The sequence below is a fragment of the Carex rostrata genome, chromosome 15, assembly GCF_964058835.1.
Source record: "Carex rostrata chromosome 15, lpCarRost1.2, whole genome shotgun sequence".
NCBI lineage: Eukaryota > Viridiplantae > Streptophyta > Magnoliopsida > Poales > Cyperaceae > Carex > Carex rostrata.
Genome location: NC_135932.1, coordinates 5675914 through 5702275, shown reverse-complemented (window position 1 = coordinate 5702275; position 26362 = coordinate 5675914). Strand labels below are relative to the sequence as shown.

General features: G+C 34.1%; 3 protein-coding genes across 3 annotated transcripts; 1 reads left to right on the top strand and 2 right to left on the bottom strand.

The window, feature by feature from the left end:
* Positions 1-7879: 7879 nt before the first annotated feature.
* Positions 7880-10866, top strand: LOC144566472 (uncharacterized). Its single transcript, XM_078316498.1, has 2 exons — positions 7880-8005; positions 8752-10866. The coding sequence occupies exon 2, from the start codon at positions 8826-8828 to the stop codon at positions 10719-10721; it is 1896 nt and encodes a 631-aa protein (XP_078172624.1). The 5' UTR covers positions 7880-8005; positions 8752-8825; the 3' UTR covers positions 10722-10866.
* Positions 10867-11260: 394 nt separating this feature from the next.
* On the bottom strand, positions 11261-14333 carry LOC144566473 (phosphoglycolate phosphatase 1A, chloroplastic-like). The gene is made up of 11 exons (XM_078316499.1): positions 13834-14333; positions 13674-13741; positions 13273-13365; positions 13121-13192; positions 12684-12755; positions 12538-12597; positions 12378-12430; positions 12133-12230; positions 11819-11918; positions 11606-11709; positions 11261-11478 (listed from the first exon to the last, which is right to left on the bottom strand). The coding sequence occupies exons 1-11, from the start codon at positions 14075-14077 to the stop codon at positions 11372-11374; spliced, it is 1071 nt and encodes a 356-aa protein (XP_078172625.1). The 5' UTR covers positions 14078-14333; the 3' UTR covers positions 11261-11371.
* Positions 14334-15839: 1506 nt separating this feature from the next.
* LOC144566471 (inositol transporter 1-like) lies at positions 15840-20507 on the bottom strand. Its single transcript, XM_078316496.1, has 7 exons — positions 20190-20507; positions 19477-19587; positions 18726-18796; positions 17594-17929; positions 17337-17444; positions 17062-17247; positions 15840-16657 (listed from the first exon to the last, which is right to left on the bottom strand). Exons 1-7 carry the CDS (start codon positions 20422-20424, stop codon positions 15977-15979), a joined length of 1728 nt encoding a protein of 575 aa, XP_078172622.1. The 5' UTR covers positions 20425-20507; the 3' UTR covers positions 15840-15976.
* Between the last annotated feature and the right edge of the window lie 5855 nt (positions 20508-26362).

Sequence of the window (26362 nt, the reverse complement as noted above, 5' to 3'; positions counted from 1 at the left end):
ATCAACAGACACATAACACACTGTAAATACATTTTAGAAGAATTTATGCATAGTATTCGATGTATCAGTTTGATTTTTTGCACAAATAAATTCATGAGTAGGACATATTTGAATATTATTCGCTTGTTTTTGGTGATCTTACAATCATAAATGTTATCAAAAAAGTTGGTTTAAAACAAAAGGGACAATTTATACTATTAAAAAACTAGAGGAGGGTTCAAATGCCTCCATGTTTTTGTGCCTCCATCTCTCTCTATCATTTTCAAAGTTCAAACAGTCGATCCAAACCGCTCAACCTAACCTCCATACTAAAATATGTTTGGAGACCAAATTTTATATTTTTAGGAATTTTTTTACTATTTTTTAGATAGGTACAAAATCAGTAAATCTGAACCATCTAAAAACAGTATTTTTGTACCTATCTAAAAAAATAGTAAAAAAATTCCTAAAAATATAAAATTTGGTCTCCAAACATATTTTAGTATGGAGGTTAGGTTGAGCGGTTCGGATCGACTGTTTGAACTTTGAAAATGATGGAAAGAGATGGAGGCACAAAAACATGGAGGCATTTAAACCCTCCTCAAAAAACTATATGATGTGAATTTTACTACACAAGTAATAAATCCTAATTTTACCCTCAATTTGGTTGCAAGTGTACAACCTTGTCAAGTAGTACTTAGGGATCGTCTCCACAGGGACAATTCGGAATATTAAACCTAACCTACTAATTTAATTTAGTAAAAGGAAATAAAAGGAATTTGTTTGTTTTTATGATGGTTTGGTTTGTTGCTGATCAAATTGAATTAACTAAATTCTAGGTCTAAATGTGGTTTTTAAGCAAGAATGAGAAATCAGGGTCTCTTAGGGTTCCTATCCATTAATGTCACAATTAATTGATTTATTAAGGTTGTTCTTATAATTATGAAGGCAGTCTAATGTTATCGGTATAAAGTGATATCTCTATGTTAATACCGTCTTTAAATTAGCATAAATGTCACCTCTCGGTACTTGATTACACTAATCCAAAGTATATTAAGTTCTTAACTGTCCCAATTGGTATAGAAAGTTATTCGTCACCTCTCGGTACTTGGTACAATTTTCTAACCTATCGGGTTAAGCCCGTATAAGATAAGCGTCGCCTCTCGGTACTTAGCCTATCAAATACCCTATTCTTTATGGTCAGGACTAAATACTCAATTTCTCAATTGTAAATACCGAATCCTAGGGTTTCATGCAATTTCGATTAAGTTATCACAATCAAATAATATAAAGAAAAGATCATACCAAGGAACAAGTAAATATAATATAAAATCAACTAATCCATGACATAAGTTTCAAGTCTAACCCTAATCAACCCTAGAAATAACCTTAGCCAATCATGGCTGAAGCACACAAGAGAAATAACAAGTAAAAGAGTTCTAAAAGAAAGAAATCAATGTAACCGCTCGAAGAATTCGCTATCTTCTTCTCCCTCCTTTCGTCTCTCCTTTTTCTCCCTATTCTCCTGTGCTTTTTCTCTCTTTCTAATGTCTAAAATTCGTCCCTCAAACAGTTATCCCTTTTTTCAGAAAATAAAAACAACTAATAATAGCAAAAATCTCGCTCTGGAACTGTTTATTGCGGGCCGCAATAACCTCCATTGCGGGTCGCAATAATAATACAAATTTTCTGTTCTGCAAATCAGTTCTGACTAGTTGGTTGCGGCCCGCAAGAAATTAATTGCGGCCCGCAATAAAAGTGAAAATTCGCCAGACTTCGTGCTTTCTTGCTCCAGATAGCTCGTCTTCCTCCGTTAAGCTCCAAGCACTTGATTGCCTACAAAATAAACACAGCTAGGGCAGTAACTTGAACTTTTAAACATTTCTAACCTAATTAAATTCTAATTTCAACAAAACTCGGCTTAATTTACACAACAAACCCTAGGTTTCAACATATATCATTTTGGCTTATCACTATAAAATTATGTATTTACCATCTTAAATTTCATAATTAAGTACTTATCATTCTAAATTGTTATAACTCACATATTTACCCATCATAATTTAAATATATATTAAATATGTCAAAATTCAAATTAGTAATGTTTAAAATTCTGAAAACTACAACGAATCAAAAATTAAAGAGTAATTAAAATTAATCACATTTACTATGTACACTCTCTCTTTTTATCTAGACATATTCTCGGTACCATCTCTCTTTATTATATATCTGCATATCTACTCTGAGCTTCCATTTAAGACTCTTTTCTTCCTCCGACATGAGCTATGTTCTAGGTTCTAATATTGTTTCTCCTTTGTCATATCTTATATCCGATAGTGATTGGATTGATGTTGGAGAAGCGGAAGGCACGAACGTTAATGAGGGCGGGAGAGATAAGCAAAGGTTTCAATTCTAAAGAGGCAGGAGAAACGATGAGAGATTTTAGCACAAAAAGAGAAGAGTCACGGCAAAAGAAAGGAGTCGATTTTCTACACAAGGGGAAGGGATTAGGAAATGGACTAATTAAATTATTAATTATATTTTATATAGTATTAAACATAATTAATCTCATATTTTATTAATTAAATAAATATGCGAGTTATTAGAATTTAGGTTGATAAATACGTAATTATAAAATTTTAGATAATAAATATCTAATTTTATGAAATTTTAGTAGCATATATGAAATTCTCCCTGCAAAAAAAATAGCGTCAGAATTAGAAACCTAAAATAGGGCTATTTTGAAATACAATTATAAGGTTAAAAATACCAGCATAGTACTATCTTATAGGTTAATACATGACGTTATTAACTTATTCGGAATAGTGAAAATATCATAATCAAATAATAGAGGATAGGTCAGCAAATTATTTTTTAGATTTGGACTATTTCGATGATGGGTGTCAATAATATAGATGGACATTTTCAATAAATTATAAAAAGAAAAAATTTAGAAAAAGACGTGAACTGGAATAATCACTGAAAAGGGCACCGACAATAAGATGATTTAGCTGATCGTAGCAATTTTTGAGAGGTTCCTGCACGATCCAGTAAGACATAATTAAATTCGTTTTTGAAGCTTAGAGCGAAGTGAATGAATAACTAGCAAAAAAAAAAAAAAATCTGATCGCTACTATCAGAGTTTTAAAAAAAAATATATATTTGCAGATGGGTTCTTGTTCTATATAGAGATAGGAGAGAAAAGAAAGAGAGAGAGAACGAAAAGGTAGGAGCGAATTTATCGTTATATTTTATGAAAATTGACATGCACTAAGATAGAGATATGAGAATTGATGTGTCTTGAATGCGAAAATAACTCCTTAATTTATAGCCAAGGACTATGCCTAATTAAGGGGCATAGTTGTGAGATGACTGGGTGCTATATTTGGATTGTTTCACAGGATGTCTTGTCCAATTTTGACTGTAAAAACTAAAAATGCGTCCATGATGCGCCAAAAATAGAAACCGTGTTGAAAATGTGTATTTTTGGCTTTCTGCGGGTCCAGTGCGGATGCCCCGGGCTGCACTGGAGGTGAGTGCGTCTGCACTGGGCTCAGACTTTTTTTTTCTGTGAAATGTTGAGATGTTGAAAATTCGTCTAACTACTGAGTGCGTCCGCACTGGACCAAATTTCTTTTTTTAGTTTCTCATGTTGTAGATCTTCTTGCTAGCTTTCCAAAAAGTGGTCATAAACCTAAAACGGAGTTACGAGTCAAAAGTTATGGCCGTTTTAAGTTCAGGTTTTATTTTTGGCTGACTGCTACAGTGCGGCCAGGCCACCTGCACTGTGCTCGAATTTTTCTGATGCGTCCAGATTTCGGCCGCATCAAAATCCGTGCGTCCGCACGAATTTTGATGAATAGTTTATTATATATTTTTAAAATTGGTGCGCGTTCAGAAATTCATCTAAGTACTTAGTGCGGCCGTATCGCAAACCGTGCGTCCACACTGGGCATTTTTCTTCGTTTTTCTTTGTTTTTCTTCATTTTCTGCAAATTAAAATCAAATAAACGCATTAACTTGATCCTAGGTATATTATATTCACTTTATATTCAAAATACAAGATATTTAGTGTTATTTTGTGATAAAAATTAAATCAAATATGTATATAATTTATGCTTATCAGTAATTTCTAAGCATCTTCAAAGAGAGGTACACTTTGCAATTGAATTTTTTTGGTTAGTATCATTTATTACCTAACTAAATTTTAAACATCTGATGTTAAAGAAAAAGAAACATATCACCATTATATATTTGCTTTGTCATTTATATCAAATATTATTTCTAAGAATCAAATTTTAATTTGTGCGTATAAAACTATGATATGTCCGATACGAGTAAACCATGAATAGAATTTACATAATTTGATCATACCAAAGCTATGATAATTTAGGAAAAAAATGCACAACATATCTAGTTCATGCTTTACTTTGCAACAAATTAGTATTTCGATCAAGCGTATATATATTTTCATATCCAAACTAAAACTTTTAAATAAGGAAATATGCATGTAATAGATAACATTTTTGGTACGAGACATCTTTTTTTTTAGTAGTCCAAACTTAGTAAACATATTTTGTGATATATACAAAAATCCAGAAGAGTTATGTCTCATGAGCATTGTGCATGATTGTGATATTACAAAAATTCAGAAGAGTTATGACAAGTTGTGATTATAAAATATATATTCAAATTATATTTGCAAGTGGCAAAATCAGCCAAGGAACAAGTTGTACACTCCTTAATTTTAAGCTGAATTCATGTTTTTCATGTCATTTCAAGTCAAAAGATTAGGTATAAGCTAAAATTTCAGCATAATTTTTGCCTATTTCACAAGATGTTGTTCTTAGAAATTAATTAAATTAATTTTTCTTGAAGAGGAACACACTTACTAACTTTTGTGGATGTAAAACTTGCTATTCATCTGTCCAAAAAATATTTTCAGAGGAAGAAAGCTGTTGATCAAATATTTCTAATAAATTATAACAATGAAATAGATTACTGTTGTAACTCACAACACCTAATATGCATATATGATATCACCATAACTATATTCAATACTTCAAATTTAGGAGACTTAAGCTTGTTACTTGCATTTATCTATAATAAAAGAATGCAATCTCATTCATCTCTGATATGAACTTTTAATGTTTCAAGATCTAGCTGGAAAATTATGTACTAAGGCAATTTAATTAATAAATTTATACATATTCAAAATGTTAGCTCTTGTTACATCTCTCTATGAAATTTAAATATTTTTCTCATTTTATAATCATTTGAAAGTCTGTTACACACAAAAAAAAGTGTCAGTAGAATTTTTGCATCTTATTTCATTTCAAGTCAGTGACAACTTGTGCCTGAATTATTTTTTATGTGCTTTCATATTAGAAAATTTAATTAAATTAATGTATCAAAGTCATATATAAATATGTATTGGAACATTTATTTGCCTAGAAGCTAATGATTATTTGATGCTTGAGCCTAACGTACTAGCAGAATGCAATAGAGGTTATATGGTATGAGAATGGTTTGCCAAGTCGTAAATGTTCATTTAGCTTATAAAAATCAACCTAGTCGAAATATATTACTTAATTTTGTGAGTAGGCCTTGCTTGAATCTGCTACGTACTGCAAGCTAAGGGAGCAATTCCAAGCATCTCAAATAATATATGCATCTTAAATCTAAGGGTATAGTGAGTATCAATATTTTCCACCATCCCACTTAACACAAAAACAAACTACCTATTTTATATATAAAAATAATCATCACTTGGGAACTAAATTTTTAAATCCTAAATTATTCATCTATATTTACATATATTAAGAATGTTTTATGATTTTATTTCAATTATAAAAAAGATTCCAGCATCTAGAAAAAACCAGTAAAAAAAAAATTCAGCAACGACAAGAATTCAAGTAGCAAATTTCAGTAGTGAAAAAATGATATTAAGAGCAATATAATTAGCACATTTATGCATATTAAAAATATATAATCTAGTCATATCGTTGCAGTAATTTTTTTTAGCTTTTTATCCTCTTGAAATTCATCTAACAAATGTACAAATTTCTGAAATAAAGCAACAAGAATCCAGCTTTTATGTTTCCACTTTCTCTTGGTAATATACATAATTATGATATGTTAAAATGTTATATAAATTAAGTAAAATATGCTAATCACCTGATTTCATGATTTGAATTTTGTTCCTGCCATAGAATCATTACAATTCAATCATTTCCACAACTTTTTGTCTAACATTAGTCAAATATATTTAACTTTGTTCAAAACAGATTCAGCAGTGGGGCATATCATTTAGCAGCAATTTGAGCATGTTTTTGAGCTTCAAGAGGCTTCAAACTTCACTTATAAATAGTTTCCTACCTCCTCACTTCATCTTTATAGTTGGTTAGATCATCCAAAGCACAAAAAGAGAGTAAAAACATTGAGAATTCAGCCCACAAACAAAAAAAAAAAAAAAAAAAAAACAGCAAGGAAAAAAAATGCTTTCCACAAACATTGCCATAAAACCCTAATGTAATGAGCTTCCAAACAATATGAGTGACAAAATGTTGTGCTATTCTATTAACTGAGTTCTCAATATTCTAAAACCATCCATCCAAGTCACCAAAGAGATCATCACGACGTTCTAAGAACGAGAATGAAGATCAGCGTGACTTGAAAATTTTCAATTAATTTCCACTTTTTTAAGTTGCTTTCTTTCTATTTTGTTTCCTTCTTTTTATTGTTATTGTTATGTTTATTTATCTCATTTTGTAACATATATTATCATTGAAATAACTTGTTGAAAGTTAGAATTAGTAGAGACCAATTTATCGGGTGAGTGTGGTGTCTAACACCTTCCACTTTCATAACCAAGACACAAACCTAGCTATTATGCGTAAATAAATTATATTATGTATTTCCTGTTGTATAACGGGTGGCGACTCTAAATAAAATTTAAATCACACTTAAAATGTTGAGTCGAGCATCGGTTTCGTAGCACGATAGCTACAGTGACCAAGTTAATTTTTCATGTATCGTGCCGTGATTAAAATATCAAGATGTGATCACGGCACACAAATAGTCACGCCGTGCTCAAACGTGCCGTGACCAAACGTGTCTCGCATGACTCGCATGACTATTTATTTAATCATAATTTAAGTTAGTTTATTCAAGATTCACCATTTAATCAATTTCGGTCTAATAGTCCTAATTACACGTGACTCGCGTGACGTGTCGTATCGTGTTGTGATTGGATCTTTCACATGACATGCTGTGCCATGCTAAAGTTTCAAAAGATAGTCACAACATGTAATTGACACGCATACCGTGCAGTTCTGTAACGGAACCGGTTTCACTGTGTCATTTTTCCTACTCTAACCATAGCCTCACTCAAATTATAAATTTCTAATTCATAAAACAATCTTAGCTCCGTTTTTTTCCTCACTTCCCCTCGGCAACTGTAGACCGGGAATACTTGAAAACGAGACTGATGAAAAAGACGGACAGAACGTGGTCCGTCTTTAGTCTGGCTAGGTTAAAATATAAAATTTAGCCCATGTACTAAAGGGATCTGTTAACGGATTTAAGGAACAAGGCTCACCCTGCTCCGACCCGTCTTTGGTTGGGAAGCGTATCCTCTGCAGAGCCAATCTCTGCGGAGCTGTGCGAAACTTTTAATCTGATCCGTTCGTTTTGGATCGGACGGATCAGATCAGATCTTACCCGAATTGAAAAAGAAAAGAAAATATTCTTAAAATTTGCAAGATCTGGTCCATCCGATCCGAAATGAACGGACCAGATTAAAATATCCGCCCTGCGGAATCCGCACAGCTCCGCAGGATTGGCTCCGCAGAGGATACGCTTCCGCTTTGGTCGTCCCCAAACTTTCCGGATTCGTCCCGTCTTTAGTCCTCGCTGGACCCGGCTTTGATCGCTCGAATCGCTGAACTAGTATTCTCTAGTGAAGGATAAATAGAAGGATCGAGGTCTCTCTCTCTGCGATCGACTCTGTCTGAGCTACGAATAGGTACTTCTTCTTCTCGTACACAATCGACATGTTCTGCTGTTGTTTAATCCCATCTTCTGATTAAGTGCTTTCTTTTCGTTTTGATTGCTTATTCCATCAACAAAGTTCAATCACTGTGGTTGATGTTTTTACTTTTCAAAAGTTTCTTCAATTAGGGGCTAAACATTCGATGTGTCCATTTACGTTGACATTTTGGGTTTGTTTCTGTGAAGTGACGAGGATTTAATTGATATTCTCAAAATAAATACCGAAATTAAAATTTATATTTATTTTTACAGTCAATTTGCTTTTCGAAAACTAGAAGGAGATGCTGGCTTTGGGTAAAATTGTTCTGTATTTTTGCCATATCTCGCTGTTTAAGCCTTAAATGAGCTCCCAATATCTTGATGTTTGGTTGATTGTATTCTCTGTAATAAATTCAGGTTTAGGATCGTTCCCATCTCTTTTTCTGATAGGATTGGTGATTATATTTGGTGTCTAAGTTGTTTTTGAAAACAGGTAATCAGAGTTTTTAGGCTACCAACTTAAATAAAGACCATAAATCAACAAGAAAATAGAGCAAGTAGGAGAGCTGGACACGGAAAAATTGAATTGTATTTTTACAAATTGAGGTCTGAGTTTTCACAAATTGAGGCTACCAACTGCAATTTTGGCCAGTACTGGTACCATGCACAATCAAAACTGTTTCTCAAATTGAGGTCTGAGTTCATTAAAATTGATATCGACTCTTGCATCCTTTCATGCAGGTCTCAAAGTATGCTGATTTGTCTTTAATTCTCTTAATACATCTCTACACTGCCTCTTCCTTCATGTATCTGACATGGCTCTATCCTTTCTGTACCCTCTCCAAAATTTGTGGCCTTTCTCACTCTTCAGAAAGCAAGATGATCTGACAATCTCTAACCAATTAATCCGACGGCTCTCAATACCAGATCAAACAAAGCAGTTTGTCTTTGCCTTCCATGAACCTGGTTCACAGGCAGTTGTCTACATCCTAGCTGTGGAAAACCTGTCAGAGCAGTCTGCCATAGACGCAGTCCACTTGATAAAAGAAGTCCAGCCCAAAGCCGTAATTGCTCAAATAGATCCATCAGCCGTTCCTGAGATAGAAACTGAAGAGAAATGTTTACATGGAGATGAGTATAACACTGTACCCACCTCTTCATTTGGTGTTCTGCAAAAATGTTTTACAGATAAACTAAATAAAGATCTGTATGAGAAAATTGCCAGCTGTCAAATTGTGCAAGAGATTTTTGGGATAGGGTTTTATGGCCATTTCCTGGCTGCGAAAAAAGCTGCTGAGGAGGTAAGTTCGGTATTTTTACTGTTGGAATCACCATATGATACTAAAAGTACTGGTGCAAGTGGCCCGAGCAGTACTACTGAAGATGAACTATTGGGCCAAAACCCAGGTTTGCACTTGCAAGCAAGTTATTTGGTACCAGGAGGGGCTGTCTCTGCTGTTAACCCTAACATTCAGAGATTATGCTTAACTGATGCATTGCAATCTCAGATGGTAAAATCTCTCATTCCATCTTTAAATGCTACTTTGAGTTTGAATTTCGCTACTTCTGGTCAAGAATCAGACAATCTTGAACATATAGATAGCTTTGAGGCACCTCCTTTTGCTCAAGTGGTATACCCTTTATTAGCAGATCTACACACCATATTTTCGGAGATACCTTCAATTCAAAAAGCATTGGTTTCTTCGCAAAAAATGCTGGAATGCATACAGAAGGGGTATGCAATCAGCAGTGAGCTACTACACGATGTTCATACATTTCGGATTGCTATAGAAGGTCTAAGAATTGCATTAACGGATGCTGCAAGAAGCCCCATTGACAAAATTGATGCATCCAACTCTGCCAAAGTGGAGTTCCCTGAGCTCTCTTCAGATGAAAAATGCCACGTTTTGTTTGCCCAGGCACTCAAAAGTCAAGCAAAAAAGTTTGGATCAGTTGTGGCCATAGTCGATGCTGGTTCGTTGTGTGGCATCCGGAGGCATTGGAACACTCCATTACCTTCAGAACTGAATGATGTACCTGCCATGTGCTTCACGGAATATATGAATGAAGGTGAAACTGGTAATGATGAGGATAATGTCACTGAAAGCACTGAGAAAAAGAAGTTCTCGGATAAGCCCATGGTGGCTGTCGGTGCTGGGGCAACAGCTATTTTAGGAGCCTCTTCTCTCTCTAAAGCCTTTCAAGCTTCTACAATTTTCAAAGTCTCTTCCTATAAAATCCCTTGGGTGCTTAAACATGGCTTGACCCAATTGCATAGAAAAACCCTACTTGGCCTCAGTAAAACCTTCATCCCGTCGAATCTATCTGGGTTGAAATTTACTGTCTCAGCTGAAAAAATCCGGGTGGTGACGCACTCAGTGATTGCCTCCGTCGAGCGTACCAGTCTTTTGGCCATGCGTACTTCTTTCTATGAAATAATGCAAAAACGTGGGGCCAGGTCTGTCAGGATCATGCCTTGGGCCACCTTTGGGTTTAGCATGAGTATGTGTTGGGGTCTTTTGGTGTATGGAGATGGTATTGAGTGTGCTGCTGAGTTGGCACCAGCTGTACCAAGTATAGCATCTCTAGGACGTGGCTTGGAGAGTCTTCGGAATACTTCTATGGAAGTGCGACAGACCGGTGGGTCCAAGATACAGGAGGCTTTGCAGTCTTTCATGTATAATTTGAAGAAGAAAATGCGAGGTCCTTGATGCAGTAGGAGATAAATTGTACATCTATGATTTTATTTTTAGTATCTTCTGTGTAGTAAATAGAAGAAATTCAGTGCGTTGATATCTTTTTTTTTTTTGGAATATATAAGTATGTCATATGCAGAAAAGAATTGTTTCCAATTAATAATGCAGCATTTGTAACTGAAAAATTGTAACTAAATGTTTTTTTGTTTTTGTTTTTTTCATTAGAGAGTATTTATATTTGTTTGGTTTTATGCACACTAGCTAGTGATGTATGCACATATTATGGAGAGCTGTTACTTCACTTTTTACATACAAAGTACACAGAAATATTCAACCTGCACCAAATCGAGGTTTTTTTTAATTATATTAACGAAACAATAAATCGAGATTTTTTTTAATTATATTAACGAAACAATAATATAGGAGTTGGATTTTATAAAAAAAATAGCTCCACCGATCCCTTCCTTCGGTGGAGAGAGAAATGTATTTGCTCTGCTGATTCTATGAATCGGTGGAGCTATTTTATGTGAAATGGTACTAATAAACTTCACAAATTTTCTGTGAAATGGAGGAATAAATTATTGTTGCTATTGTTACAAAATTCCACAAGCAATAGTTATATATATTCCTGACTGAAACTTAAATCCTGACAATCTTTCCAGTTTTCAAACAGTGGCCGCTTTGAGGGAGAGGAAATCTGCAATTTTGCTCGTGTAGAAATCAGGCTGGATCGAGTTGTCGGGGCTCTGAAGTGTTTCTAGAGAGGTCACACCTGTAATATAGAATCAGACTCGACTCAGTCATATATCATCAGTTCATTATCATTGTGAAAATAATTATTAACTTACATTTAGTCATTTAGACTGGAATTAAGTTAAATTAATTATAGATGTATAAACCTGAAAGGACTAGTAGAGTCTTGCAGCCACCATTTTGGCCAAACAAAATGTCAGTGTCGAGACGATCCCCAACCATGCATATTTGAGATTTTGAAATCCCAAATCTGTTAAATAACAACAAAAGGAGAATATTACTGACCTTCTACCTTAACATTGAGATTATTATATAACTAGAACTTCTTAAAGTGAATTATTATAGCTTGATTATCATACTTATTAGACAAATAATCCATCATGAAAGTTGATGGCTTTCCTACAACAAGTGGTTCTTTTTTGGTTGACCCGTGAAGTGCACCAACCATGGAACCTCCACCTGAAATGAAAGATGAAATGTAAATTTTTCATGAAAACCCTCATATTTTCTCTTTTTGTACTGTCCACAATGAACACTATAAGGGAAAAAGACAGAAGGGCAAAATGAACACTATAACCTTGTATAAACCATAAATCAATGAGAAAGCGCCACATGTTGCCTACTCTTAAAACAGGAGGTTATTAGTTTATTATTGTCTAGTTTTTCAACCTACCTGCCCACTCTTGAGCATCTGTAAGATGAGTTACTGCATCTCGGTTTGTTGCAATGAAAAGACATCCCGGGTTTTCACGTATGCATAATGTGCCATACCTTCATGTGGAAAAGAAAGAGTTGCAAGTTTCTAATCAATAATTAAGGCCATGACTCATGACATGTATGAAAACTCATGCATGTAGCCTAAAGAAGTATTTGATGGATTTAGATGAAATGCAAAATTGCAAAGGGTAAAGAGCTTACTGAATTTTGTAGTAGTTAAAGTAACGGTCAAATCCTACCACAACAGCACCAACCTGCAATACCACATATAAATATCCTAAAGTAATAAATTTGAAATAATATATGATTTCAAAGAACTCAATATTTATGAAATCTATCGCTAAAGAGCAGAAAGCCATACGTTATGATCATGCTCCATCAGAAAACCTGGTTTCAGCTCTATTTTCTTGTCACCATCTGTCTAATAAAATAACAATTAACCTTAGCACATCAGTTAACAAAGAGTAAGCGCATTCTTTTATTTAATTTTTTCTTTAAGAAACATACTGGGCCACCGAGATACTGAAATCCAGCCAACTCCAGTTCCTTTAGAATTCCATCTTCACCTATGACATAAACCTAACAAGATACAGCATTTTTTTCTGAATCAGAGCGTATCTGGTTTTGACAGAAATCAATGAATTTCTCCATGGTCTAGCTACCATAGTAGATACCAAAAACTGTCATCTAAAATTTGAAAAAATAAATTGAAACAAAAAAAAGCTAATTACTAGGTATAGATGCTATTTCGTAGCAGTACCGAAGTTAAGAAGTTACCAACTCTTTGGATTTACTTTGCAGATTCCAGTGATTTATATTGGTGGCTTACTTTGACTTATTGACAACAAATTTATTGTTGAATATTCAATTTTGAGTCAAAAGGCAATAGAATATAGATGCAAACCAGCAATGTTGCATGTTTCGATTTTTATTTTCCAAATTACCTTTTTGTCCTTTGGGAAGTCAATGGACTGCAAATAGGCAGCTGCAGCAAAAGATGAGGCAAATATCTCCTCCTGCCAAATCAATTGAAATATTCTATGTCAACAGGGAAGACATTAGGGAAGAATAATATAATTGTGAAGAACTAGCATACCTCTTTAACACTTAGGCCGAGTGTCTCAAATTTCTTTCCATATTGTTTCCTTGATTTTGTCGAGTTGTTTGTAACAAAAACAAGTCTCTTTCCCTAAAATGTTATGAAGTTTATAATGAAATTAGAATCTTAATGAAAATTTACACTTAAATACTTCTTGGACATTTTTAAATATTGATATAGTTTGGGACTTTTTTAAATGTACCCTTTTGTTCAGCTTAATTTGCCTCTTTGTTGGGTAATTCTCTGTCTAGAAAATTGTGATTATAAAACATTGGTAATAATTTGATTTTTTTTTTATTAAATTTTATCTGTGTGCTTTACTGAAAAAACAATAATACATCTAACATGTCATAAAGAAAAAAAAAAAAAAATCTTTTTTTTAAAATAGCAGACAATACTTTTGATCTCAGCATGTCTAGCGTTTCAGGTACCCCCTCAATCAACTTGTCGCCTTTCCATATAACACCTACATAGATTGCACCGTATGTGTTCGATGAAATGCCAAAATGACAAAAACAGAATGGATCATTAATACCATGAACTATTGATAAATCGCACCATCACAATCAAATATGAATGTTTCAACTGAATCAATCAGCTCATTAGCATTCTCTAATTTCCTTGCCGAAGCCCGGGCTGTCAGACTGGAAGCCATGCGTGAATTCCTGGTGTATGACACTTGGGTTTTGGTAAGAAATGGGGAGAGTATAGTCTTTAAAGAAGAAAGACAGGATGAAGAGGTAGAAGAGGAAGCAGGGGAGAGAGGGAAGAATGAGTGAGAGATCACTCTGCTGGTTAGCATCTTTCTTTCAAGGTGAGAGAAGAGAATAAACAAAAATAGCTTCTAAGTAGCTCTATGTTTTATTTAGTTAATGAAGGAAGCGTTTGCGCATTCTTTTATCTTTTCTATTTTTTTTTCCTCTTTTTCTACTTTTATTTATTTCATTTCCTATTTGTGTGCACAAAAGTGGATGGATGGATTGGAAAATGGACGGATAGAGTAGTTGGGTAGCTTTGTGCTTGAAATTTGTTGCAAAGGTGTGGCTCCAGTGATTCCTATTTCCCTTTTCTCTATTCTGGGTTATCTAAGGCAGGCGTAGATATGTCTGTGTAGCAGGTCACGTACCCTTTTATTTTCTTAGAATACTAAATTCATACACATCAAAACAACTAAAGAATGCTGAATTTTTTTAAAGTAAAAATACAAGTAAACTGAAGTGGAGACTGAGTTGTATGAATAAAATTTAAAAGATACTGAGTTGTACTGGAGCTTTTTAATTAAAAAAAAAATTTACAAGCAAACTGAACGCAAAACTAGCAAGTTAAGAGCCATACATCTGCTTTTCTTGTACTTGAAAATTTTTTTTTTTTTTTTTTAGCATTTTGTAGTTGTATAAATGTATAAACTTAGTCAAAACTATCGAATGAGTGCATTCATAAATTAAATATAAAATTGTCAAGTTGGTTAGATCTAAGATATTATTGTTAAAGATTTTTAAAAGCCAGGATAGACACCAAAAATTCTCAATGATCCGGTACACATTCTGGTTTGCTCAGACGCACCCACAAGACATTGAATTTCTCCTCATAGGCTCTTCTTCCGACACTATCGGAAGAACTGTTGATAATCATTTTAAATAATAACAAATAATGAGCATGAAAGCTCATGGGCCTTTATTGGATTTTCATGTTGGGTAGGTCCATATCTTTGGAAATACTGAACGTTAGTTAGACCTATAGGAGTAGAACTAGAATTCGTATCCTCTGCATTAACTCAAAAGATTAGGAATCTTTTGAGTTTTTGATTTGATACATCTTGATTATCCAATTTGTTTTAAGATTCATGTAAATTAGATTTGCACTAATATTAAAGGATCCCTATGTTATAGACATGAGTCGGATTGGCTCTGTTTGAAATTCATTAACTCAAAAGATTCTCTTTTGAGTTAATGCAGAGGATACGCATTCCTAGAACTAGTGTTCTAAGTTCACCAACTTTCTTTGTAAACTCAACTCTAAAATTTATCATATTGACTTTAAACGACAAATTTAAACTGTTGAAATCTGTATATCTTACGAGTGATTTATCTACATGCAAAATTTATAAATTTTGAATTAATTTAGTATAAAATCAAGTGATCAACATTAAAATGTCTATAAATTAATTTTAATGTTTTCATTTTTGAATGTTAGTTGACTACTTGATTTTGTACAAGATTAATTCAAAATTTTAAAATCTTTGCATATAAATAAATCACTCGTAAGTAGACGAATTTCAACAGTTCAAATTCGTCAGTTAACCCGATGTGTTTTAGACTTTTAGAGTTGAGTTCACAAAGAAGGATAGTGAACTTAGAATAACCCTAGTTCTACTCATTTCTTAGATGTTATTTTTGTCAACTAAACCTGCATCTCTTCCTATAAAGAGACGAAGGCTCATACCGCTCCTCTAAATTTGTGATTTCTTAATGCCTCCATTATATATTAACTTTCTGAAAAGCAGTCAAATATGGCAACAGACGCAGATCAGTTTATAATAACGTGAATACATGTAGAAAACTGTATTTACAATTTCTTAATTAAGTATATGAATCAAAAGAATCCAGCTTTTGAAGTTTGAACAGTTAAATCTGGCAAAAGTTCAGTATTTCCAAAAATCGACAGCAAGTACTCGATCCATTGGAAGACTTTTAAATCATGCTCAAGTCTCATTTCCTATAATGTTCTGTCGGCCACTGCCGGAAGCCAGCCCATTTCCCCAGGCACGCCCCTTCCACATCCTTTCGACCTGCTCAAATGTAAGCCCCTTTGTCTCTGGCACGAAAAACAAAACAAACACGAAGGCCAGCACTGTAATCCCAGAAATAATCAGAAATGTTGTACTGGTCCCAACCAACTCTACTACAGACAGAAACATCTGTGTCACTATAAAATTAGAAACCCAATTCACCGTTGCTGACATGCCGCCACAAGCACCGCGGTACGCCTCGGGGTATATCTCAGAATTGACTGTCCAGGGCACGGGTCCCATTCCCGGAGAGAAGAATGCAATGTACAATGCCAGACCGGCCACAGCGAACCAACCGGCTCCAGAACCTAATGTTGCACTTGTAGTTAGTGCATGGAGGTTGGAGGATTGGAGGTAGAAGGCATATGCGAGTATGAGAAGAGAGGCAAAGACGCCTGAGAGGGACGTGAGGGCCAGGAGACGGCGGCCGCATCGGTCAATGAGAAGGATGCCAATGACAGTGCCAATTGCATTCATGGCAGCGATGATTAGTGAGAGGAGAAGAGCGAGCTTCTTAGAGGAAAAACCAGCCATCTGTACGATGGTCGGGCAGTAGTACATAACTGTGTTTATTCCTGTGAATTGCTGAAATGCCTGCAGAAATTATAAAAAAAGTAGTCATAATCATTTCTCCTCCTTTTTGGGTCCCAAGAAACTTCCATGATTACTGGAGAGGAGAGATTTTAGTTGTTAAAAGTAACAATTTCAAGAAATAATTAAAATAGAAAGTATCTGTCATAGAAGTATGTTCACTAAAATTTAAAAAAAAAAAAAGGGTTTGATTGACCAAAAACACAAAGCAAACTAAATGTTTTCACATATTCATGAGTCTAGCCGTTCATTTCCGAAATGAAATGTGCAAAATCAAAATCAAAATCAAAGTCTTAGTAGTCTGTTATAACCACAAGTCATACGAATACAGATCCCAAGATATAGCAGGCTATGCTAAATTCTTTCACCTGAATAAACTGTTTCAGTTTTTAATTTAATTCTTATACCTGAAGTCCAGCCCCAGTGAAGAATGCAAGCCGTATTTCTTTCGACTTAAATACATCCAAGTAACTAACAGATTTGCCAGACTGGGAAACTTGCCTGGAAGCAGCCGCAAGCTGGTCTATCTCCTCTTGCAGCCGATCTAAGTCATATATTTTCTCGAGCACTGTTATTGCCTTTGATTTCTTATTCTACAAGAAAAAAATAAATAAGCATATAATCAATTGAAAGTGAGAAACAGGGATGATTTCAAAATATTGTTAGAAAACAATGAAATTACTTTCATGTAAAGCCATCGAGGTGACTCGGGTAGAAACATCATGAGAACAAACTGTACAACTGCTGGTATGGCTGCCACTCCAAGCATCCATCGCCATGTACCAGGAACCTAACTCATGACAAATAATCATTGATTCATGTCACAAAATTAATCAAGAAATTTTACCTAACTCTGATAGAAGATCCCAGGATATTCCCATATATGAAATCTAAAAAAAATTCAATTTGAGAACCTACTGTATGTAATTCACAAATTACCTCAGTAAAAGCAAGATTCACAAGATATGAAAGAAACTGTCCTCCAGTAATCATCAATACGTTGGTTGCGACCAACGCACCTCTGATCTCTGATGGCGCTGCCTCAGCAATATAAACCGGTGCAGTGACCGATGCAATACCGACTCCAAGGCCTACAAAAAGCCGTCCCAAGATCAAAATATAGGGATCCGGTGCCATGCACATGACAAGCGATCCAATAATGAAAACTATGTCTGCTAGAAGTGTGGCCTTCTTTCGCCCGTGCACATCATTGATCCACCCACCAGCAGCGGCACCAATGATGGCACCAACCACTGCCATGCTCACAATCGTTTCCTGAAGAATGAGATGAAATGGTGATAATATTGATCTATTTATTTTCAGTTTCAGTTTCAGGTTCATGTTCTATTTTTTTTTTTGATATGGTAGTGTTGTTAGACCCAAAAAAAAAAAAAAATTCTGTGTACGTATAAAACGATTCCATAATCTTTTTCACAAAAAAATGTGTTAGGGTTAAACTTACATTCTTAACTGGTATGGAAATTAAATCACTAATATATATAGCTGTTGTAATTCATTCCTGGCTACAGGTTTGGATAGGGTTGCCCTTTTATGAGACTAAGTAGTAATTATCTGTCTAAAATTTCAGTTTTAATTTTGTTAACAGTTATGTAAATTTTCAGGGAATACAAAATATCATTCCTTAGTAATATTAAAAATTTGATTAGTACCCTAATAAAGATCTATCTCATATGCCGTTGCAAATTAAGTAATATCCGGTAGCCTTAGAAAATGTACGAAATATCCTTGAAGTCAGATCCTCATCCAATAATCTTTTGTTATACACAACTTAATTACCAGTTATTTTAATCATACTTGAAAGAATATGTACAGAGAACAGAAGGTATTTTACACTTATTTTGAACAAAATTGAGTTCAAGGTGCAAGGAAAATAATTTTGTCAAGGGCATACAGGAAATTTCTTATGTTATACTATAACACAAGGGATGCTTCAAATTTTTTCTTGTGGGGTTTTTCATGTTAAGTAATTTTAGTATTTCCCAAGCAGTGTAATTTAAAATCATAAGTTAGTCAAAGCAAATCAGATGAAGAGGTTTAGGATACTGTGTACCTGAAGCACTGAATTATCATTGACTGCTTTAAAATCGTCTCGAATGTATAGAAGCGCTCCTGATATCACACCTAATGAAATAGGTACCAACTCAGTTCATTTTTCTTTTTAGTTAGGCAAAATTAGGAGGGACAAATGGATTAAATTTTCATAAGAGGTACTAGCCACGGTTATTCACAAGATATGAAACATTGAGATCGGAGACATAAAAAGTACGAATGACTCTTAACGCTTTCTAATAGAAGTAAACAAAAAAGCCCTAAGGAGTTTATAGGAGAACTTTTATGCACTGATTTGAAAAGAAAAATTAAGATCTTGAAGCAAAATAATTGCTAAAGCAAATTTAACAACTCTTCGTGCCAAACTTCCTAAAGAGGTACCATTATTCTGTCCAAATGCAGAATTAAAAGAGACTTGACTGAGACATACTATTCTACCTTGTACCAGTACACTACATTGACTATTTTGCTTTTGGCTTGAACTTGATGTCGAAGGTTCTAAAGTAATTGATTAATCCCATTAAGCACCAAACACACTAAGAAGAATACATGAATCACCGAAGAAAAAAAAATTGTGTTTAATTATTGAATAATAATAACAAGTTACCAAACAAGAAAAAAAATAGAAGGATACAGCTGCGGCCAGTATTTTTAAAAGGGAGCTAAATATTATTAAATCAATTACAGAGAAATAGACCAAGAAAGAAAAAGAAAAACAAAGAATAAAACAAAGAGATAAAGTAACTATGTACCAGTATCATAGCCAAAGAGCAGTCCACCAATTCCAGCTGTCATTGTAAGGCCAAGCACATACTTATTGCTCCAGAAAGACATCTCTCTCTTAGAAGAGGCCTTCAACAGACCTGAACTTCTCAGCATCATCGACTTGTTTATTGTCATATTTTTTCTCAAATTAGCCCAAATTTCTTTCAAAATTTTCTTATGTATTGTTGTTTTACCGACCCAATCCCCCAAAACAAAACACCCAAAATAAAGCATACAATAATTTTCTTTTTGAAAATGTGCAGTCAACATGGCTCCCTTTTTCTATTAGCAACAGAAAAGATTACATTAAACCAGAATTATTACACAGCTGAAAGACAACTAATTACAAAACCCTGAGAACCCTTCCTGAATAACAAGCCACATGCCATCAGCTAAGATTTTTTGCCGTAAGAGAGGTGAGAAACATATCTACATCATCAGCACATCATTGTTTGTTATCAGGGAAGACTCATGCTAATGCCCACTAAAATCTGGTACAATTCCTTATTATCATCAATTGCCTACTGGTACGAACGTACCATACTACAATAAAGAATCATTACAATCAGCCACATCTTCAATATTAAAGAAAGCCATACAAATTCTCATGCACAATGGGAATCGTATATGTAACAAGGTTTATTTGCAAACAAAGGCCAAACTGACCATAAAATTAGTATAACTAACTGATATATCATACCACTGCCATCTAATTTGAAATTTTCGGCTGAATCACACATCCCATTCCCATCAGGATTGTTTAAGTTTCTTCCAGCAGAGCGAGCTGTCAGAATGGATGGCATGAGCAAACTCCTTGTGTAAGTTACTTGGTTTCTTGTAAGAAAAGAGGAGGTTATGGTTTCTGAAGAAGAAAGACAAGATGAATAGGTGAAAGGGGGCAACTGTGAGTGAGAGATCACTCTGCTTATCAACATTTTCTACAATTCTACTGTTCCGAGAGAGAGGGAGGGACTGAGAAGAAAAGAAAGAGAAATAGATTTCGCACACGACTTTTGGATTGAGTGCGTATCCTCTGAGATATCTCATAGCCGGTGCATATTCGGGGACAGCGCAGGGGGCCGGGGGGCAGTATTATTTGTGCTTTGAGATTCGTGCGGAATATATTTGAACGGTTAGGATAATCCACACAAAAAACTCATATTATTTGATAAACGCTATTTAAACTTTTGATACGAATAACTGGAGTCTCTGTTCAAAACTACAACTGCAATCCAGGGATTTGTCGACATATTATAGATAGATGCATCTCGTCCTTTCTTGCGATTAGGAGTGTCCATTCCTTTTTAACTTTCTGTGTGAAGAACCACAGATTCTTGGACTCGTAGGTTAAGACTGCAGCATGGAGAGTTTGGTTTTCTGTCAGTGACCCGCCACAAAAAAAAGGGTTATCAGCCCTCCAGAGATCTGGTCATGGGTCTACTAAAATCGGCCTGTACAAGTTGAATTTCAAGATGGGCCTTAGACCCTTGGTTGGTTAGTTTCCTATTTGTATATCCAATTATAACGCAGATTACAAAACTAATTAACTACGCCCAGAGTTTGATTTGTGGGCCTGATGGGCTTAGAGATGGCACAACCCAATTTTGTCTGAATTAATTTTTCGGCGGGCTCTCTAAAGTCCAAAGCGAATATTTATGAATCAAATTAATTATAATAAAGAATAAGTTGAAGTAATATAATTTGCTCGTAAGTAATGGATATACGTCTGGTTCTACGGGATAATTTAATATTGAGTTTTTGGTTTGGAAAATAATATGATTTTTTTAATTATTCATGTAGATCAAATGGGGTTAATAGGTAAGAAGCAACTTTAAATCACGAAAAATGAAAAACCACCGATCGTATTTTTGAGTTCAATTAAATTAAGTTAGTATGCACAATATATAATAGTGTAAACATGAATTTAGAATATAATGTTGTTACACGAATTAAACAAAAGAAAATATATTATGAAGATATCAAAATGATTAGTTGTGCATACCAAGATCTAGAAATATTGTCAAATCTATACCTAAATTAATTAGATCTATATCTATATCAACACCTACATCATATCTTCCTTTTTTATATCTATATCTAAATAGACGAGTTTTTATCGACCACGATTTTTTTTGTTAACCGCAATACCCAATCAAACAATTATCAAAATAAACAGGCCGTAAAAGATAAAGAAATGATAGATTATCACTAGTACAGAAAACGCGGTCATACACGGATACAAAAATTTTCCACATTAACAGTGTGTAATGGAAGGGTGTAATGGAAGGAGGCGCTTACGCAAAAAGCTCACAGATATCCACACAGTCCAATAGTACCGAACTGTGTACGAAAGTCACTAACTTTTATACACAGTTTGATAATACTAAACCGTGTATGCTAGAATATAATTGTACACAATTAGTTAGTTAAAGGCCGTGTATGGTTATCACCAATCTTCAAACATAGATTTATACTTTTAAACTGTGTAGTCTTTGTTCTCGTTTTTTCAACCAAGCCTGTTCAAAATTGATTTCTTGTACTAATCGCCCCCTCGCTATGCGCGTCTTTTGAACTTCTGCCCTTAAATCCAATTTAAGTTTGCCCCCTCTCTCCCTTGTCTCGCTATGGCTACTTTCCTTAATAGGTTTACTGATGTTGAGCATCTGGAGCTACATTTCAAGTGCAGAGGACACCGGGTATGAAATTTCATTAAAAGATAAATTCAATATGCCTGACTATAATTTGTTCTAACTTTATGCATTTTTACATTTTTTGCGATTTAAGAAAATGATCTTGCCAGTTGTTTTGCTGGTACAACGGATATTTCATTAGTTGGAGAACGTCACTGTTTTATCTCTTTGTTTTTCTTCATGCATTCAGATGGTAACATGGATTATGAGGAGTTCACCAAACTTGAAGAGACTCATAGTAATTCAACAATGCTGTTGATTTTAGCGGAAGTATGAGACAGAGAGAGTTATGAATATTTTGTATTAATATTGATCTGTTTTTTTGTTATTGAAAAACTTTTTTTTTACACAAGTCCTATTCTATATTTATACTACAACTTCTAACGGCTATATTATGTACCTGTTACTCTACCAACGTTACTATTCCTATTTATGGTATATACTATTCATACTTTATACATATTTCTAAAAATAACAACAGAACATATATTTTATTCTTGATTGATTCTAGGCTGCTTGATCGATGATGAATGACTAAGATCAGCCTTCAACTTTTTTATTATTTTTAACACTCCCCCTCAAGCTAGGAATGTATATGTTGTACAATCCTAGCTTGCTTGTGATATTTTTGAATGGACTCGGGTCCAATTCTTTGATGTGGATATTGGCAAGTTGCTCCTCACTTCGCATATTGTGGAGTTTCGATTTTGGCTTGCATATTTTTCATGCACGAACGGATTGCATCGTCTCTAAGTCTTGAAGATGGTTGCATCACCCTTGATGTTCTTCGCATTTCTTCAATCCTACAATTAAAAATTCAAACAATCGCAGTAACCCGATCTTTGTATCTAAATTAATATAAAGTCAAGGTGCCAAATTTAAATTCCTGTGTTAACTTATTGATTTTGTCATTTTTGTTATGTCTAGATTATAAAAAATATTTTGTCACCACTATCAATTATCAATTATTAATTTATCATGTAAGAAAATTTTAATTATATTAAAAAAAGATACCGTATTTTTGAGTTATCTTATTGAGCCAGCCACCCCAAACACCCCTTTTTGGGGTTATTACTGACCCCTTTTTTTGGGTTTTGTTTTGGTGATTTTTCGACTCTAGATAAACATCCATGAATTAAATTGTTATGGTCACCAGATAAAAATAATTTTTTCAAAATTCATGAATTAAATTTTACAAGTCCATGTATATTAAATTTGTGCACTGAATTGGGTTTTCTGGTAAATTGACAAACATAATTAATACAATTGTTATAGGAAAGTTAGAAGATTTTAAATATTTTATTGAAAGGATGTCCAAAAGTCTTGTGCTATATTTCTCTCATATTTTTTCAAAAAAAACAATTCACTGTAAGAAAACTCTGTGTATTAATTTATGCATTAAATTTGAGAGAGTATTAATTTTAAATTTTGATTTACAAAAATAAATAATTAGAACTTAGATATAATAACTTGGAAATGTTTCAAATTTTAGAAATTTGCGAAACAATTTTATACCGTTCAATATGTCAACATACAATTGAAAAGAGTCAAGCTTTTAAAAATGCCGAAAAGTAAGTTTTGAACTTTTATAATTAAAATGTTGAAATTTATCAAAACATGTTTTTTTTTTTTTTTTAATGAAAAATTTGCATTGCAATCAAATTCGAATTGTACTAATTTTTTAATAGAAAGCAAATTTGTTGTAGATGGTTCTATAAAAATATTTTGAACATTTTCAGAAATATATTCGGAAAGTTTTTAAATTTTTCTATTGATTGGTGCACAGCTATATATATGATTTCTTTATTATTCAGATTAGGTCTAACGGGGAATCATTTTTTTTTTTTTACATAAACTTAAAGGCTACACAATATGAATTTAAATATTGGTTTTAGAGTACCACATGGGGATTCTCATGAACATTAAGCGTATTGGATCACCTTCACTGGACCCGTTTGACCCACTAAAGGAGCCTTAAATGGATACCTCCATTTTCCTGACCGAATGGAGAGAATTCACCTTTTCCCTTTCTTCTTCTCCCCGTTCCTCTTTTCTTCGGTCCGATTCCACCTTCCTCCTCCCTTCTCCGCTGCCATCTCTCTCTTTGGTCGGAGATGGGAATAGAGGAACCAACGCCGGTCAACTATATGCCCTTCTTTTTTGCAATCTATGCACTTTTTTATTTCAATTTTAGAGCTAGGTTTTGACGGGAGCAAAGTTGCTCGTGTCCCTTGCCTCCGAGGACTTGTGGACCATTCATAACGCAGCATCGTGACTCTTCTTATTGAATCATAGAGAATACGGCTGAGAGAGAATTTGTGACCTCACCGCATCAAGGTTCGAGTTGAGGCCAACTAGAACTTTCGGCTCTTCTCAAGACTTCGACACTATCGGTTGTGTGAGGTTGGTGTGGTATTTTTGTGGCTTTGGCTTTTATTGGTGCTGTCTTTTCTCATTTTTGCTGATATGGCTGTTTTTTCGGTATTTGATATGAAAGGAGGGATTTTGATAAATTTTTGGTCACTGGTTTTTTATGGATTTCTTTTCTGGTTTTTTGTACCAGGTTTTGCTGGTATTGGCTGAAACAACACTGTTCTTTTTCTGAAATTTCTGGTATAAATCAGATAAAATCAGATCTTGGAATTTTGTTGGGTTTTCCTCTTGGACCTGATAAGAACAGGTACCAGTATGGGTATTGGTTATTGATATCTTATAGGAACAGATGCGATTTGGTGCTATTTTCGGTTTGTTTTCTGGTATTAATCTGATCAAAACAGATCTTTGAGGGGGTTTTTCATTTTTTTTTCTGGTATTTGCTCGTTGGTTTTTGCTGGGATGAATAGCCTTTTTTGGCATTTTTGTTGGTATGAATCTGATATTGGCTCTGCGGTATTGATTATTTCGTGAATACCAGTTCTTACTGGTACTATGGTGGTTTATTGGGTTATTGAGTTATTGGGTTATCGGGTCTCGGTGCTGCAGCCATCTCTCTCCTTTTTTCTTTTTCTGATATGGGTATTTCTGCTTCGCCCATGACATTCTCATATAGATCTCAGCTCTGGCCCATGATTGAAAGTTACGATTGTTGAGCAGCGTGACGGTTAAGCGTGACGATCGTACCTTGATGGTGCTGTTCATCGCCTCTGCCATGTTGGTGTCACGATCTCAATCGCAACAATTTGTTGATTGAACTATTCTGAGGCCTTAAAGCAAGGCTCTGATACCATGTTGATTTTAGCGGAAGTATGAGACAGAGAGAGTTATGAATATTTTGTATTAATATTGATCTGTTTTTTTGTTATTGAAAAACTTTTTTTTTACACAAGTCCTATTCTATATTTATACTACAACTTCTAACGGCTATATTATGTACCTGTTACTGTACCAACGTTACTATTCCTATTTATGGTATATACTATTCATACTTTATACATATTTCTAAAAATAACAACAGAACATATATTTTATTCTTGATTGATTCTAGGCTGCTTGATCGATGATGAATGACTAAGATCAGCCTTCAACTTTTTTATTATTTTTAACAAATGCAGATGTGTAATTTTTTCTTACCAAAATAATACTAATTTTTTTATACTTGCAGTAGACACGCGCTGAAACAACATAAATTACATATATAATAACTAATTAGTAAGCTGTAAAATACCTGATTACTTCAATTCTTGCATGCATAGTTAAATAAAGATATCGTTAGTTATTATTTGATTATTTGTTAGTTATTATTTGATTATTGTTTGTAGAGTTGTTCTAGTATAACAACTGAATTCTCAACGGAGATTGAAATTAATTGGTGGAAAAATGATGACACGTAAGACAATTGATCAGCGAGATTTGTGCTAAAGAGGAAGTTCATCATACTTCGATCCTTGACACAACAAAAAGCTTAAAAGAGAAAGAAGAGGAATTAATGTTCAGAGCCTAAATAGAATATATTCCCCTTCTCCATTATACGCACATGGGGAACATTAATTTACTAATTAGATAAATATAGAAATGATCTCTCTCTATTTTCTATTATTATTTATTTTTCTTCTAGTTTGTCGTCGCCTGTTAATTTAATTCGCTTTGTGGTATAATTTAGTAATCACACTTATCATCAATGAGGTAATGAAGATGTGCTTCGTGGAAGGTAGGTAATTAAGAGGTGCAAGGTAACTGTCAAGGA

Excerpts from the sequence above, each read along its gene's own strand:
- LOC144566472 (XM_078316498.1), top strand. The coding sequence starts at position 8,826 with ATGGCTCTATCCTTTCTGTACCCTCTCCAAAATTTGTGGCCTTTCTCA.
- LOC144566473 (XM_078316499.1), bottom strand. The coding sequence starts at position 14,077 with ATGCTAACCAGCAGAGTGATCTCTCACTCATTCTTCCCTCTCTCCCCT. Across the intron at positions 13,742-13,833 it reads ATTCATATTTGATTGTGATG|GTGTTATATGGAAAGGCGAC; the intron begins GTGCGATTTATC and ends CAATCTATGTAG. Across the intron at positions 12,431-12,537 it reads TGATGGAGCATGATCATAAC|GTTGGTGCTGTTGTGGTAGG; the intron begins GTATGGCTTTCT and ends GTGGTATTGCAG.
- LOC144566471 (XM_078316496.1), bottom strand. The coding sequence starts at position 20,424 with ATGTTGATAAGCAGAGTGATCTCTCACTCACAGTTGCCCCCTTTCACC. Across the intron at positions 18,797-19,476 it reads GCTCTTTGGCTATGATACTG|GTGTGATATCAGGAGCGCTT; the intron begins GTACATAGTTAC and ends CTATTTCATTAG. Across the intron at positions 17,248-17,336 it reads CTCGATGGCTTTACATGAAA|AATAAGAAATCAAAGGCAAT; the intron begins GTAATTTCATTG and ends TTTTTCTTGTAG.